Source organism: Colossoma macropomum, unplaced genomic scaffold (assembly GCF_904425465.1).
Source record: "Colossoma macropomum unplaced genomic scaffold, Colossoma_macropomum, whole genome shotgun sequence".
In the NCBI taxonomy this organism is placed as follows: Eukaryota; Metazoa; Chordata; class Actinopteri; order Characiformes; family Serrasalmidae; genus Colossoma; species Colossoma macropomum.
Genome location: NW_023494795.1, coordinates 30,930,540 through 30,947,832, shown reverse-complemented (window position 1 = coordinate 30,947,832; position 17,293 = coordinate 30,930,540). Strand labels below are relative to the sequence as shown.

The 17,293-nt window shown below is 40.2% G+C and overlaps 1 protein-coding gene across 6 annotated transcripts in view; it reads left to right on the top strand.

Moving 5' to 3' along the window:
• Positions 1-16,160, top strand: part of col12a1b (collagen, type XII, alpha 1b) — a 91,951-nt gene extending 75,791 nt beyond the window's left edge. For 5 of the 6 annotated variants that reach the window (XM_036582169.1, XM_036582168.1, XM_036582173.1 and 2 more), the window contains 15 exons: positions 3,911-4,069; positions 4,278-4,355; positions 6,078-6,164; positions 6,628-6,681; positions 7,164-7,259; positions 7,770-7,823; positions 9,089-9,142; positions 9,250-9,303; positions 9,851-9,922; positions 10,606-10,641; positions 10,740-10,806; positions 10,992-11,174; positions 12,408-12,485; positions 12,974-13,144; positions 15,184-16,160. In XM_036582169.1, the coding sequence (XP_036438062.1) occupies positions 3,911-4,069; positions 4,278-4,355; positions 6,078-6,164; positions 6,628-6,681; positions 7,164-7,259; positions 7,770-7,823; positions 9,089-9,142; positions 9,250-9,303; positions 9,851-9,922; positions 10,606-10,641; positions 10,740-10,806; positions 10,992-11,174; positions 12,408-12,485; positions 12,974-13,144; positions 15,184-15,302 (1,362 nt within the window). In that variant the 3' untranslated portion in view covers positions 15,303-16,160. Of the gene's footprint in view, positions 1-3,910; positions 4,070-4,277; positions 4,356-6,077; positions 6,165-6,627; positions 6,682-7,163; positions 7,260-7,769; positions 7,824-9,088; positions 9,143-9,249; positions 9,304-9,850; positions 9,923-10,605; positions 10,642-10,739; positions 10,807-10,991; positions 11,175-12,407; positions 12,486-12,973; positions 13,145-13,714; positions 14,831-15,183 lie in introns of those variants that run through there. The other variant, XM_036582170.1, reaches the window with a different exon arrangement.
• The last annotated feature ends 1,133 nt before the right edge of the window (positions 16,161-17,293 follow it).

Here is a 17,293-nt window from a genome sequence, read left to right as displayed (position 1 = left end):
GTGATCGAGTGTATGAGCGCTGGCATGCTTTCGTTTTTCACTGTTACTTATAAAGTCTTTTTCTGTGCTAGTCAACCATTAAAATGCTGCCAGTGTGTGCTGGATAAACAAACATGATTTAGATGGTTTAGCTCTGGCCTATGCATTCACTCCTTTTTTTGATTAATGCTCTCTGGCTTGATGTATTAAAGTATTCAGTGAGTTTTATGCATCTTGAGTTTTTAGAGCAGTTTTTAAAACCAAGCTTTGATTTATTGTTTGTTTGTCTCCCAGAGCAGCCAAAAGAGCACATTCAGCGGCTCTTTCGGACATGTTAATAGCAAAGAAACCAAAGAGCTTAAGGATGAGTGGAACAGATATCCGTCAGCAGTTGGATTCTTTAGATTCTCCGGAAGCCTCTTTGGCAGAGTCTGCTACGTCCAATCCATCTTTGGTTGGAATATCACTGGGTATCCATGTGCCCACATTTTACACTGTTAAAGCTGACCACAGACATTTATAAATGGAGTTGCCTTGAGACACAATTCACTGGAAATTTTTGGGTTTTTCCTGTACTGACCCAGCAAGCTCAGCTCCTGAGCATTATTAATGACCTGATTATTTCATTCAGGTGCGTTAAAGTGGACAGTACACTACAAAAGACATGATGCAGAGGCAATAGCAGTGTCAGTACTTCTTAAAGCTGCTTGATGCGAAAGAAATTTAGTGAAAGCCACAGCAACTAGTCAACTGTTAAAGTTTCTTGCTCACATAAAATGGGGATGGTACCCTAGTGTGTCATGTTCCCAATTAGTGTGCTATCACATTACTCTTGACATGTCTGCTATTAACATGGCGAATCTTCAAGTTTTGTGATCCTAAAGCACAATCTAGAGAGTGGTGCATTAAGTAGTCAAACAGACTGACTGAAGCTTATGAAGATTATGCCAACAGCAAAAAAATTACAGACAATGGGAACACCCAGAAAGTTAGGGGATGGCAATATGCATTATATTGCTTACAAAGAGAACATGGCTGGAGGAGGTTGTAATTATCAGAGCAGACTGTGTGACGGACAGTGAGGAGAAAGTACAAACTTCAATTCTGAAAAAGTTATGAGGTATGTGAAATGCAAATAAAACAGAAAACAATGGTTTGTAAATCCACTTTGACCTATATTTAAACAAAAATAGGACTAAGACAGGATATTTAATGTGTTATCTATCAACATCATTGTTTTGTGTAAATATAAACTCAATATTAACTTGATGTCTGCAACACATTCCAAAAAAGTTGGGTCAGGGGCAAGTTAAGACTAGGAGAGTTGAGAAATGTTCAAAAAACATATTAAACTAGCAATGCAGTCCTCCTTGGGTATAAAAAGAGCATTCAGGAAAGACCGAGTACTTTATGAGAAAGAATGGGTCAAGGTCCGCCACTTTTCCAAGAGATACATCAGCACATAGTCTGACAGTTTGAGGATGTCATTCCTCAACGAGCGATTGCAAGGATTTTAGGTGCTGTGGTGCATAATATAATCAAAAGATTCAGAGAAACCTGGAGAAATCTCTGTGCATAAAGGGCAAAGCCAAAAACCACAACTGAATTCCTGTAACCTTTGATCCCTCAGACGGCACTGAATTAATTCTGTCATGGATATCACCACACCATTCCAGAAACTTAGCCAATTTTTCTGGGCTCAAGCTGAAGTCAAAACATGTGTCATGGTCTGACGAGTCAACCTTTCAGATTGTTTATGGAAATAATGGATGTCGTAGTCTGCAGGCCAAAGAAGTAAAGGACCACCAGACTGTTACTAGCATAAAGGTCAAAAACCAGAGATTGTCATGATATAGTGCCCATAGCATGGATTACTTGTCCTTGCATCTGTGAAGGCATCATTAACAATGAAAGACTTTAACATATTTGGAGCAACACATTTTTTGTGTGTTGCAGGCATCAAAAAACAGCACAATTCAAAAGAGGAAATATACAATATTTTTTTCAATTTAATAGAGGTCAATCAGAATATATTAATTACTGCTTTCTGCTTTTATTAGCATTTGGCACACTGTCCCAGCTTAAATATATTGATTAGAGGAGAAACACAGTTTTTTGGTTACTGTATGTCTGCACAATACATTGTTAGACATTATGGCAGTACTGGCTTTTGCAGTGCAGATGTTGCAGACGGCTTCAAGATGCAAATGAGCCCTCTAACCAATTACAGTGTTTTTGTATTGTGATGGCAAATCCTGAACAACTGCAGACAGTAGGTAGTTTTCTTTTGAAGTTTTTGCAGTTGCAACATGTAACAATATAACTGCAAAATAGTATTTCATCCTAGTAAATAACCTCAGAAAATAAAAGTTTTCTGCTCCAGTGTGCAGTTTAGGTGCTGAATGCAGTTCAAATGACAAACTACTTGAGAACACATTTGGAAGTGGATCCTGGATGATGTTGTGCTCCATTTGTCACGTTGGCTTGAGGTGGAAATGAAGCAGAGCTAGATGAGAAGAGTTTGAACGTCTGCTGAGTAAGGTTTCTCACAGACTCGCTGACTCTCACTCAGAGACAGTGGGCTCATCCCATTAGGTCTAATCTATTCTTTCCATTCACTCAGTGCTGACTCTCTTCACCTCATTTACCCCTTGTTCCCAAATGATGAGTCTTCGTTATTGCCTGCAGACTGTCTGAATTCCACAGCCATCACAGTCCAAACAGTGGTCACTTCAACTCAGCCATCCTCTTCCAGGGATGTTGACCAGAATCCTCCAGTCATGCCAAGTGCTTAAGATCACACTGTTTCAGTGAGAGGCAGCTGCAGCTGCCAGAGAGTGAACAGAATCACGCCGCTGCTGTTCTGCTGTTAAGATTTAAATGGAACGGATGGTGTACACGCATAGAAGGAGAAAGAGTGCTCCATAATCATCATCATCATCATTATAAGCTGTGTTGACCTGGGAATTGCCATAGTTTGGTTTTTGCTGATGCTGTGGAATGCAGTTCTGGAAAGAACTGAGCTAGAATCGTCTTTAAAGGAATTGTTTGCCAGACAATCAAATTTACACAATTCACCCCTTAGCCCAGATGTAGTCGATCAGCCAAGATATTTGCTGTCTGAAGTTTTCTTCTTTAGTTTTGCATTGGAGCTATGAGGCTAGGGTAGAAACAAGTAAGTGTCCATCAATTAGCATGGTGCAAACTGCAAGCCTAATGGAAAAGAAACAATAGAGAACTTTGTAGAAAAAAGTGGTCATTTTAGTAAGTCACCAGGCACTCTTGATTCATTTTAAAGGGGGTTTTCTTATTGTAGTGCATGGTGTGCGGTCTGCTGTCAGACTGTGCATGTTGTTCTGGTCTGGAACACTTATACGGATGATTGCTGAGTCATTTACAAACAGCAAAGCTTTGGTGGGTGACTGTGGGGCAACATACACAAAAAACAAAGCAATTTGGGACACTTAAGGTGTTCATTTCCATCCTGGCATTGTGAAGAGATACTGCTGTGTTAACTAATACAGTCCCATCCATAAAATTATGACGAAAACCATGTAACCGGCTCAGAAAAAAAAGAAATACAGAAGAATACACAAGCACTTTAACTGCTAATTTCCATCTCCAGTTTTAATGCTGACAAGAGCTTTGTTAACTTTAGAGTTTTCCATCTGATTTTAATTTCTGTCTGGTTGTTTAAGGAATTATTTTCCTTCCAACATGGCCTTGTATTCAGTTTGTGCGTGGATCTGTGCTTTAGTGCACTTAAAGTCAGTTTCCAATTAAGTGTCAAATGATAAAAAGGTTTTTGAGTTAAGCAAGACCGTGGAGAGATTGCTAACCCTAGATTGCATAAAGATTAGCTGAGAATCAGGATGTGGGACAGACACTGGGAGTCTAACGTGGCCCATTTCACAATCCTGTTTTTCTCCAGCTCCACATCCTTGTGTCCTCCAAGAGTGTCAAACTGAACATAGACTGCAAGGAGGTGGCTGAGAAGGAGATCAAGGAAGCTGGCAATACATCCGCAGATGGCTATCAGGTGCTAGGCAAAATGTCCAAATCCATTGGCTCAAAAGGAGAATCAGCAACAGTAAGTACATTACTGCAGTACAACCCTGGACATTTATTAAGCTTGGGGCACCTAATTCACAGATGGATTTCACTGTGGTGATGCCTGTGTCAATTATCTTCATCTGATGTTTTTCATTTATTGTTGTGTTCTCTTTTTTTGCTAACTTTAAATGCAAAGCATCCATCAAAGACACATTCAGCAACCTCTTTCATTTTGTGGTGCACAGTTCCAGATCCAGATGTTTGATATTATCTGCAGCTTGGGCTGGACGAGTCGGGACAGATGTTGTGACCTTCCCTCAATGGTAAGAAGCACCTAAAAAAGACTCCTGTACAGCTGTTTATCCCTGTCTAAAGCACCTTATCTGCATCCCCACGCAAAGTCAGTCTTTATGTCCATGTCAAATATTTGTGGGTGGTCTTTCTCAAGCTCAACTGCTGTCTGTGCGTATGACATGAGTGTGATTTTGTATTAACATCCTGTAAGCCATGTGTTTTTAACCCTTGCTTTGTCAACTGAACCCCATTGAACTAGACATGTGCAGAACAATGACTCATCTTTGCTGAAGGACATGCTGACATAACCAGTACATGTGTAGAGGAATGGAACAGTTACAAGAACATCTGCTATTGTACAGTTTGACCCAGTCAGCCCTTTATTGTGTCATTAACAGGGTCATTGACTGATACTTTTAACTAAGAATTTTAACATATATATATGTGGCATACCCTCTGGGTTATCATGCCACACCAAGTGCTTGCATGGGACTGCTTTAAATGTTTTGAATCTTCTTTGCAAGAAGAAAGTAAAGGTTGCCATGCAGGGTGTGCATCTATTAAAGGACAGCTGTACTGTTCTTTTTTTCTGAGCTCTTGGAGCAAACTTTGCAAATCCTTGCTTTTGAAGGAACATGAAATTGCACTTTTGGTTGTGATTAGCAGTTCCTGAAAGCTGAAGGACAAAAAGTGTTTAAACAGTCCAGCTGCAGCTTCAGAACAGCCCATGGTCAATGAGAGTGTCACTGATTTGCTGTTTTTCCTCTCTTCTCTCTCCTGATTTGCTGTATTCCCTCTGTGATGAGGCTTAATAGTGTAGCCTAGTACCTCATCACTCTGGGGAAACTGCAAAAGTCCTCTCATGACAGCCTAAAAAAGGGCTACTTCTAGCAGCACCACATGAATCACACACCACTGCCACCCTGTCAGAAGGCTGTCAGCAAGAACTCTGCCTGCACATCACAAAGTTTGTGCTTAATCCAGTCCAGCCTGCCCTGTGGGCACTGATGCTGTCATCAGTAACAGGCTTTGCTCTGTAAAAAAAACCTTTTTAATGTGTGCAAGTGTCATTTTTGCTTAGTTGCTTGAACTTTTGTTTTCCCATGTCTACACTAAATCCCTTCACTACCTCCAGAACATTCTCTCTCTTCATTTGAGGAACAGCACCAATACATTCTAAGAAATAGCAGTTTGACTGTTGTTTTTCTGTGGCCATTAATATTACCACTGTTGATTTTCTTTCCTATTATAAATAGCAAATCAATCAAACCAATATTATATTAACACCTACTGGAGTTCTGAAGCCATACCTCTTTTACACATTCTTGGCATTAAAGGCAATCTTAATCTTTTGGCAAAAGTTTTGAAACTCAGTAGCCAATATCCTGAATGGCTGGATGTTGGTGGTCCTCATAATTTGTTTTTCTGCCCGCTCACAGAGCCTGGCACAGAGACCAGATTTTTTAACCTGAGTATATGCTTTACTGAAAGCTGCCAGAATATGAGGTGACATTACGTTATTAGTTGCACAGAGTAGATTAAACTGCAGAAATAGTCCCCTTTTTTACATTGAACGTAGAGGGTTGACCATGGGACATTGTACTTTGCTCTCCAGGGTGAGAAAGAGTCAATCCTGGGTTTGTGGGTGTGGATAAGATTTCCCCTCAAGGCTATAGAGAGAGTCCTGCTCTTATGTATGCAGACCCTCAATCATCTTCACTAACCTCTCACACTCCCTCGTCATCTTCCAGAGAGATGAGGCCAAGTGTCCACCTCTTCCCAATGCCTGCACATGCACCTCTGACAGCTCAGGACCTCCTGGACCGATGGGACCTGTGGTAAGAGGCTTTTGTGGTCCTCTTTGGAGGAGTTTATTTTTAACTACTATGAATTGTTCGGTTACTATTATGAAACTACTGTGCACGTTATATAGTTGAGAGAGTGAGGAATTGAAGTGTGAACCCTACATGTATGATTTAGGAGAACATCAAGATAATCCGTATCGATGGGTAGACAGTATGTAGATTGAAAGGTACCAATTCTTTAAATTGCGTTGGGTTATCAACCTATTCAGACAAGCTGTTCATTAGACACATACTGTGTCCCAAAGTACAGTAATTTCACAAATGTTTTTCTGAAAGAAATGTTGTACTTACCATGTGCACAAGTCACTTCATTCAGTCATTCATTCATGGTTATAGACGGTTCAAGTTTAGAGTGTAGACAGGTGATTGTTAGTTGGATGAGCAGATAGCTAAAGAATTCTCTCTGTAATTTGTCCAAACACTTTCCTTTTACCAGGGTGCACCTGGTAGCAAGGGGCTTCGGGGTGAAAGAGGAGAGTCCGGCCCAGCTGTAAGTACCATGTACCCCATGATTTTCTCTCAATATAACCTTTTAGCCTGACTAATGTTTGCGCACATGGCTTTTCCTTATCATTTAGTGTGGTGGTTATTGCCAATTTTAATGAAACTGGATTACTGAGTTTTGATAGCAGAGGAAGGCAAAAAGTACATTAAACAATTTTCTCACCTTCTTTACTCTGAGTTTATGATGCTTCCTTGTGGTAGACACTTTAGGGTCCCTAATGCCAGCAAGAACATAAAAAGTCTTTTGTCCCACAAGCTATTCAATCATTAAATTGCTATAGTTAGGGTTTCTAGGTCTTTGTACTCTATGATGCTGATCAGTTGCCATGATGCTTATTCTTGTGTGTGGTTTTAAAGTGTGTTTGTGTCTTTTATTTATTTATTTCTTATAGGCCGTCTTGTACATGCACCTATAGAGAAACCAAAGACAAATTCGACTGTGAACACCTTTCTCATGTGTTTCTGTAGGGTCCAGTTGGGCCTCGTGGCGATATAGGACCACCAGGACCAATGGGTCTTCCTGGACCTCAGGGCCCCAGTGGACTCTCCATTCCAGGAGAGGCTGTAAGTCCCCCTCCTCACTCTTCCTGCTTAATATCTCCTTCTCTATCCGCCGTCTCTGCGCTCCGCCAGTTCTCAGTAGCCAGCCGTAAATCTCTGAGTGCCTCTGTGCACTGAACAGGGATTATTCCGACCATTTATTTTCCCAGGAACTGTAGTTACACAGTAATTATGGCAACAGGTTCAGCATCCTGCATTCTTCCATGTCTGTGGACATTTGCACTCAATATCAGAGAACTTTGAAAGCATCTAATCCTAAACTCAGTTGCGTAAGTTCGAATAGAGCTTCTTCCCTCCCTTCTTTCAGCTGCTTCCACTCATGTCCTTTTTTAGTCAGGATGGAGCAAAAAGTTTGCCCAAAAATCCACTTCCACAAATCCTGACTTTCTGCCTTGATTGATGTGTTGGGTTTCCAACGGCATGACAGTACACATCCTCCTTCACTCACTGAAATGAAGACTTGCATTAGTTTGTTTTTACTATAAGCTTTTCTTCTTCTATTTTTTTCCACAGGGCCGTCCAGGACCGAAAGGCGATCCCGGTGATGCTGGGCTACCTGGGCAGAAAGTGAGTGCTCTTTTGGCTCAAAGAGCTTTTTGTGGCTTGGAAAGGAGAACGAGGGGATAATTCTTATTGTACAGACCCTGCTACTACTCTGGACAGGCTCCATATGGCAAAGCTCAGATCGTATCTGTGCAGGGGAGGCTAGAAGGGAGGCAGAAGTGAACAATAGGCTTAGATCATGCTCTAACATTTCATCTGAGTTGAAATGCAGATTAGCTGAGCTCAATATTAATTGTTGTAATGTGTCTGGCCTGGTGCTTTTCTGCAGTTTTTGTTGGGTTGTTTTTATTTAGAACATGTGTGGGCCTAGGGAATGAATTAATAACATTGATGGCTGCTTGCTGCCATGCAGATAAGTGGATATTTAGTGAGGCTAAGCGCCATGTACTCATAGATAAATGTGTGTAAATTCCACAGCGAATTATAAAATCTGGCTGCAGGCTAGGTGTGCTTTTGCCATTAGCTTTTTGCCATTGGATGGCACTTCGCTTAAGAAAGATGCATAAGATGCATCATGGTGGTATGAAATTACTATGACCATTACATTCCAGACAAGAAACATCATGAAACAAGCAAAGACTCACTCCGTCTCATCTCTCCCCACCCAGTCTCACCCACCCTTGTGTTTCTTGGGTGGTTAGGTGACTAAATCAATTATTGTGGATTAGCAGTGAGACAGTAGTTTGAAGGCTCAAAATAAAAGGCAAAATAAGGCGATGACAGTTGCTGCAAAGAAGTGAAACAAAAGTCAGTTTTCTGGAAGAGGCTAATGAGATTGTTGCAGTTGCACAACCTTCTAAATTTTGTAGCAAGAGAAGAAAGCATTTGTTATGTTGGAGCCACTTTAAAATCACAGTTTTAATGACCAGAATTGGGCATTGCTTTGCAGATGAGCAGAAGCATACTGGAGCAGATGCTATAGCAACATGCATTTAATGACTTGCAGAGTTCGCAGTCCAGGTTTATAATGGCCAGTAAAATGGATCTGGAATATATTATGTTGCCTGTAAATCTTATGCCAAAGCATCAAAGGCAAGAGAGGATTGATGAGGGAAGGATAAAAAAGGGGGGAAAGAAGAGAGCAAGCTGCTGAGGTCTTTTAAACGCAAATCAGAAATAAAGATTTACTATTTTAAGCACAGAAGGAAAATTCTGGTGTAACAAACTGCTTTGAGTTGCTTAGACAAAGATAGGTGAGCTGTGTTAATGCTGTCTAGGGCAAGTGGGGGTGCAGTGTCTGGCTCTAAGTCTGTGTTTCTCTCTCTCAGGGTCCACCTGGCAAAGCCGGTGCTGTTGGCCCTATGGGACCTTCTGGTGTGAGGGTGAGTGAGTTTTGCCACTGCGTACACTACACTGCACTACAGTACAACAGCAGATCAGCCTTTAGTAAAGAAATCTGGATCTAATTGTGTATGTGCACTTAATGCAGGGACCTCCAGGGAAGGAAGGACCGGCTGGACCCAGAGGACCACCAGGACCGATGGTGCGTTCACACAAATTCAGAATCAGAATCAAACTTTGTTGGCCAAGTATATTTGCACATACAAGGAACTTGTCTCTGGTTACATATTAGCTTACAGTTAAAAAATGTTCCTTTGTGCATTCGCATACACATCCATTCCAAGTTCAAATGTGGGTTTTGCAGTAAAATTTGTATTAGCAAGTGGTTCACCTGGACACTTTACTTTGTTTCTTGAAAAAGAAGTTGGCAAAAATCACACAGTTGTTAAAAATAAATTAGTAAAATAAGTTGTTAATGTTATCATTGGCTGACATCCAATCAGCTGCTTGTTACTATGTAAGTTACTGTATACTTGTTAGTGTAATTAGTCTAACTCTGTCTTGTTTATAATACAAAAGTGAAATATATTAGTGATTATGTAATTTATTCGTAATTTATCACGATAACGGGAGCATATTGCCCGTCCCCACCATATTGCTTGCTTACTCTGGGTTGAATTTGGACCCATTTGCAAATTCCATAAATGGATTTTTGGAAAATGAATGCTTCTGGTGTCTTTTTTGTTTAGGGACCCCCTGGATCTCCTGGAATGCAAGGACCTCCTGGAAAGCCTGGAAATCCTGGTGATAATGGTGTTCCTGTAAGTATGCCAAGAACATCCTTTGAAATCATGAGTTTAAAAAAAAAAGCATCAGGTATGTTAACACAGATGATTACTGAACTGGATATTATCTTTTGCTTGCAAAACATTGCTTTGATGTGTAGCACTGTGGTATGCAATGATGAAATTAGTTGCATTCCAGCACAGCATAGCATTATGCTGTCAAAAGTCTGTGTGAAATACAACCTACAGCCTCCTTAGTCTTGTTCACCTTAAAGACAGACAGCAGGCATAATACAGACATTTCAGCAACTCACTCGCTAAGGTTCAAACAATGGCCTCTTGAGCTCATGCTTCTCTGGATAAGTGAATGGATAGTTTTTAGATTAAATGAATGGTGAGGTTGGGGGCATAAATATAACCACTGGGAGACAATATGCACACACACACACACACACACACACACACACACACACACACACACACACACACATTTTCTAAACCGCTTATCCTTCTGGTTTTTTGGAGTGGGGCGGTGCTGGAGCCCATCCCAGCGCTCATAGCGTGGAAGGCAGGAAATACCCTGGACAGGTCGCCAGTCCATCACAGGGCAGACAGATGAGACAGTATGCTTAGGGGGTAATTTAAGCGTTAGCAGGATTTGCGGGTTCTAATGTGGTGGTGCGTATGTAAAGCTGCGATACTGTTTTTAATTTACGCAGGGACCTTCTGGGCTGAAGGGAGACAAAGGTGAAAGAGTAAGTGATGGCTTCAATATTTGCTCTCATTTCGTTTTAATTGCATGAGACGTTTTTTGAAGAAGAGCAAAATGGATTTCTTGTGTTATTTCTCTCAGGGTGACCTTGCCTCTCAGGGCATGATGCGTTCTATTGCCAGACAAGTCTGCGAACAGCTAGTAAACAGTAAGTTTTATTTATTTAGATACATTTTTGCATTGTCCGGCACTACCACAAAGCCAAACAGGCTGTGCTTGCAGAAGTACGTTCAACTTTGTGTACGCATTAATTATAATTTCACAATCACTCGTTTGCTCACTCTCCATTGTGTTCTAGTAACTGTTTATATGTGGCTGCTGTGCTTCTCTAAGGTCAGATGGGTCGATTCAATGACATGCTGAACCACATCCCCAATGAGGTGCGCAGCAACAGTCCCGGACCTGCAGGCCCCCCGGGGCCGCCTGGTTCTCCAGGTCCTCAAGGAGAGCCTGGACGGATAGGCCGAAACGGCTTCCCAGGAACCCCGGGATTACCTGGCCGACAGGGAGACAGAGGTGTGTTTTTTTTTTTCTTTTCTATTTCATAGAGCATTTAGTGATTTAGTGATACACTTCTAGCCTTTATATGTGAAATGTTAGCACAGGAAAGAAAGGTAATCAATTAACCCTGAAACCCAGTTCTGTGTCAAAAAAACATGAAATAAGACTGGGGGTATTCAAACTTGTGCATATAATTGTAGGTCTTGATACCACCTGATGGCATCCCTTGTGTTGAATTAACACTGAAAGTGTTTAATAAAGAACTGCAGCCCTAATTCAACTCAGCAATAACCCCTTGCTCTATGGCCACTGACCTTGTATTTGAACATTGTAACTAGTTTGGGCCAAATGCATCAATTTAATGACTTGAGGTAAAACTAAAGTTTTTGAACTTGTCAATCATAGATAGTTACACAGATAAATTGTGCGCAAGAATGACAATTTTCTCTAACATCAGCTGACTAGCTAGCTTTGTTTTTTACAAAGAAATTACAGCTCACAAAGTTTCAGTTAGGGATGCACCAATCATGAATATTTATTACTGATTTTGATTTATTTAAATAACATTATTAGCATGAATCAGATCAGAGTATGACACTGAGGCAAAGTACTTTCTGTCCAATTAATAATTCTATCTAACAGCTTTTCTGTAAAATTTTGTCACTGCTTGCAACAGCACCGACAAGGGCTGTAGGCATTTTCCACATCTACTGCCCACATCTTCAAGAGCTATGGCCTGTGCAGCACTGCCCAGTATCTGCATGTTTAGATTAGATTGAATTCATTGTAATGTCACAGCTTAAACAGAAATAAAAATTTACAAAAGATCAGCGAAATCCTGCACAGCCCCAGCAACAGTGCAGTGCAGCTACAACAAAGAAAATTAATTTCAATGTCATACTGAATTGAGAATAAACTAAATAAATAGTACAAATATGAAAGGTTCTATACAAAAATATTCATAAGTGCACTTGTCACACTGCAGTAGAGGTGATGCTACAGTCCTCTGATTTTGTTGAAATGGAAGCATCGTGGGAGATTCCCACATTTTTCTCCTTGCACAGCTTAAGAGACTCTGCTGTGGCTTTTCTTTCTTGAATCCATTTCTAGATCTCTCAGTGCAGGCTTTCCACAGGTTTTTCATCAATGCAATTTTTGCGTACACATGTTTTGTTGTGTTTTTTGAGGTTTGTCTTTGTTCTCATGCTGGTATTTATGTGTGTACAAATGTGAACTCCTTTTATTCAGGCCCAGCTGGAGAGAAGGGCGAGAGGGGAAGTCCTGGAATTGGAGAGAGAGGACAGAGAGGCATGCCTGGACCACCTGGTAGGATTTTTTGTTTTCTTTTGCACATGCAAGCACACACACACTAGACACGTGCCTAATTTGTTCGCATCACTTTCAATAGCTGTCAGCAGAGTTCTTACAGGTATTTCCCATTTTATTTTATTTATTTATTTTTTTAATTTTATAATGTAAACTGACACAAAATGAAAACTTTGTGTCAGTAGCAGGAGCTTGTTTTTTCTGGGCCTTTTCTATTTTTCTGGTGCAGTTCTTATTGTCTTTTAGCCCAGCCAGATTTATTTTACATCCCAGAAGTATGACCCTGAGTGTGCTTTCACAGTTACATAATAGAAACTAAGAAAAAAAGGGCATAACTCTTTTCTCCTTCCAGGTTTAAACCTCTTTCTCTCGCTCTCTGTGCTGACTTACTGAGCAGCTCTCTCTCAGCCCTGGCCAAGTCCTGCAGTAGATTTAAACAGCGATGTCAGTGCAGTTTTCTGAGTTTTGCTTCCCTCTGTATCCTTCAGGACCTCCAGGTGAGTCTAGAACAGGCCCCCCAGGTCCTTCCGGAGCTCCAGGTCCTCGTGGCCCTCCTGGTCGTAACGGTGTCACAGGAGCTAGGGGCCCACCTGGCCCACCAGGATACTGCGACTCTTCTCAGTGCGTAGGTATCCCCTACAACGGACAGGGATACAGAGGTACGTACACTTTTTTCATAGACGTGCCTGTTGCATGACGTTAAAAAACACTGCTAATAACATTAAAAGCATGTTTTAGCGTAGTGCATGAAGAGCTAGCTACCTAATTGTTACAGTAGTGGTTTCCTGATGACAGCAGCGATACAGAATGTTTTTTTAGCATGTTGTTTTTTAACATAGTAAACAGCCATCAGGTACACACTGGAAAAAAAATAATATTTTGGCAAATGAATTGAATGTAGGCAATGTATGTAAAATTTTGCATTATATGTTAGAATATAAGAATATTTTAAAATAATTCAACTTTTTCCGGACATTGTTATGTATATTACGTATATTTTCTTCCTTCAAATTATATTTCCAATAAGATTATTTCACTTGATAAGACTTAAAATATCTAGAAGTAGCCTGAATAATCTTTCAGTATTCTTATAACAATCTAATAATAAATACTAGAGACATTGCCTACATGCTTTCACCAGCCAAAATATCATTTTTGCCGTGTTTCAAAGCCTGATGATGTAGTTTATAAGCTCAGTGAACTCTAACACCCTCTTTGACCTGTTTCAGGTTCATAAGCATTCTAAAGCGCCTGTGCTGCTTTTCACGCTGAAATCGTGAGAAAGGCCTGATTCTGAGCTTTGTGCTCGCACATGTTGATGTGTTCTATGAGGATAACCACCAAGGAAATGATTAACGAACCTATTGAAAACAATATAAAACAAACAAGTTCAACAAAGAAAAATAAATAAATAGCGGACTGGTACTAACAACAGTTCACAGCAACTTAAACCGCCAAAGCAACGGGTGATGGCAGCAACATAGTGGCCTGTTTGCATCTTGAAGCCAAACAGCAGACAGGCTGGTGGAGGAGCATGATTCAAAACACAAACAACAACAACAGCAACAACAACAACACTTACTAACCAAGAGGATTTGTAGCCAAGATGACAGTCATTTAACCTGTTAACTCCTAAGGTTTTTTTTCTGTAAATAAACTAATTGTGCCTTGTAAATGAACCCAAATCCACTAAAAGTAGTTTTTAACACCAATAGTGAGCTTCTGCATTGTGTCCTGCTGTCTGCTGAATGCCAACATGATTGCCTCTTTTTTATGCCATGTGCCTTAAGTGATGTACCCTCAGATTTTGCTCAGGGGTGATTTGAAGCATGTGCTTTTTTGTACAAGTGATTTTGGAGATTTGTTTCAAAGAAAAAAATCACTTTGTGTGCACACTAGCCCAGATGTACTTTTAGGAACGATCCTGTTCTCATCATTTGTAGTCAAAATAGTTTTCGTACAGCCAGCTGTAGCTCAGCTGTGTTCCATGTGGAATCACAGCCTTGTTGGAGCTGGATTAGTTTTACCAGAGAGGTGCTGTGATTTAAGTGATTACTGATGTGATCCTGTGATTTTAGTCCAGAATGAATCTGCATTGTGTGCAGCTTTTGCAACGGTGGAGGGATCTGAATCTAGTGTGAATCTGCAATGCGTGTAGTTTTTGCAGTCTGACAGTAAAAAATTGTTGAGTAAATGGTTTCCTGTAATTGGCTGAACCCAAAGCTCCCTCAGTAAGTAGTAAGTAGTCCTAATCTAACGCACCTCACACTAATGGAATAACAAAACCTGCTAATAGACACGGCCTGTGGGGTAATGCTGATGTAAACATTCAGGCAATGACTTTAAATTCCAACAAATTATTATACACAACCTCTTATGGGAAAACTCATCCAGCGACAATAGGGCTTTATGTGATTTCTGAATATTCTCAGCTGAATTAAATATTCCCATGTCTCAGTAGTTTCATCAAAGGGGGGGGCGGAGCAGAAAGTGCTGAGCTGTTTACTTACCCTTTCTATCAGTGTCTCTAACTCACAAATGTCTTTTCCTATGTCTCTGCTGTGGTTTTAGTCTAGTGATTGTGGCATTACAGCACTGACAGACGTAACACAATGCTCTTTTTGCTCTTTTTGCTTTGTTGACTTTGAGTGTAATGTTACTCCCATGCTCAACTGGCCACAACCGTATTTCCAAGCAGAGCCGCTTCCACGTGAGCCCCAACCACATGTAATACCTGAGGAAGACTTTGAGCTTACACCCAGCGAACGTCGCAAGAGATCGCTATCTGGAAGACAAACCAAATGGATAAAATTCTAAAAAAAAAAAGTTTTTTGCATAAATGTAGTTTTTTTTTTTCTTTTCTAAAGTTTCTTTCACAAATGCCACTATAAAGATCTATGAACACTTGATGTAACAGAGGTACTACATTTTCTTTTTTCTTTCTTTTTTTTATTTTTTGATCCTTTTAACACCTTAGAGTGTGTGTGGATTTAGCAGGGTAGATTGGGTGTGTGACCAAATCCAGACTTTCTTGACCAACTTGTTCTATATCTGCTCCCCTTGTGCGCTTGTAAATGATCTGCTTCATTAAATACTTACCACATTAGAGTTATTAATGTGTCACTTATGCTAAATCCCAGCAGTGTTGCTGGTAGTTACACGCTTGCCACATGACAGCCTATACATTCACCCCTACTTTCACAAGTTTTGCCTTCATCCATGCTTCATTCATCGTAAATCATGACGGCTCTCTCATACACACCCCTCATATACGCCAGTCTTTCACTATATCGGTATTCATCGCCTGAGAAATACTTGTTTTTGTCATCGTCCGCGGTATGGTAACACATGGCCTCCATTACTTTATCTTAAACCAAACATTTATCAGTTTTCTAATTTGAACACACAGCTGATTTTACCAAAAGTGGAATTGCATGTCTGTGGTGTATATTTAGTTTATTTGTCTGTTTTCTTTTTTTAAAAAAAAATCAGAATATAGTTGTTGTCATTGTTGTTTTATCAGTATCGAATGCAGTTGGCATTTGTGTGCAAGACTATGGATATAGTATTGCTGCTTCATGTTTTTAACTGCAAATTGTGAATTCCACAGCCTTATTTTCTTATTTATTTCTGAACCAGAGGAGGCATTTTTCAATAAAACTACTGAAAATATAACATGGTGTCACTTATGTTCTTCTATATATATATATATATATATATATATATATATATATATATATGTTAAAGGGTTCCCTCATATTTACAGTATCTCCTTGTAGATTAGAACCAATTTTGACTGATTTATAGCAAACCCAGTTACATAATAGCATGACTTAGATTTACTTAAAACACATGATTCTCCCTGGAGGATATAGGCTCATTCCTTAGGCATCGTCCTCAGTGATTTAGAGAAGCTCCTCATGAGTATGAGGCTACTCTGACTTGTTTCGGTGCTGCTGGACAGGTGGGGGGAAGCTGTGATTGACTGACAGTACTGAGCTTTACTCTTATCAGAACTGAGCCTTTGAAGTCGTCCTGTAATCCAGACTTGCCCTGTGGAGGAATGCAGAGTGGGACGTGATCTTTGGAGAGGGGGAAATCCAAAACATCAGTGAAGATCTGCCGAAGGCTAAGAGTTAATAGGGTTAAACCCTTAAAGCAACAGTTCAGCCAAAAATCGATCTTCCACTATCTTTTTTTTTCCCAAATGTAGCTTTTTTAGTTTTACACCAGAGCTACAAGGCTTATGTAGCTATCAAGCTAAAAAGAACCTTATACACCACCAATTAGCATCATGCAAAGTAATCTGAGATAGACCTGCTTGTGTGGTTTCTGAAACTATATGACCCTTACATGTAGACATAAGTAACACTGGGAGACCATTTTTATTAATGTAGTCTTTGGTATAGCAGCTCACTGGAAAAACTGTCCAGACAGTTTCTAAAACCCTATGGAGGAATTATGGGGGTAACTTAATCCCTAAATAACTAACTGTCCAGTCACCTTTGATGAGCTTTCAGACATTTACAGTATGCCACTAGAAGGGCAGAGGAATGAAGCCTATGCAGTCCAGCAAACGTCCTAGGTTGTAAGTTACATGTATTACTGTTTGGTTGAAATGCAGCAACATTTAAATCAATTTTCCCTACAAACTTATAATGGAAGACTAGGCTGTAAGTAATGTAGTGATATCACTCAAAGCCTGTTTTGTTGATGGATTGTTGTTGCTCAGTAGTAGCACTTGCATATGGTACTGTGCAAATGTCAGAGAACACCCTTTATTTAGTTCATTTCCAGCCAAAGCAGCC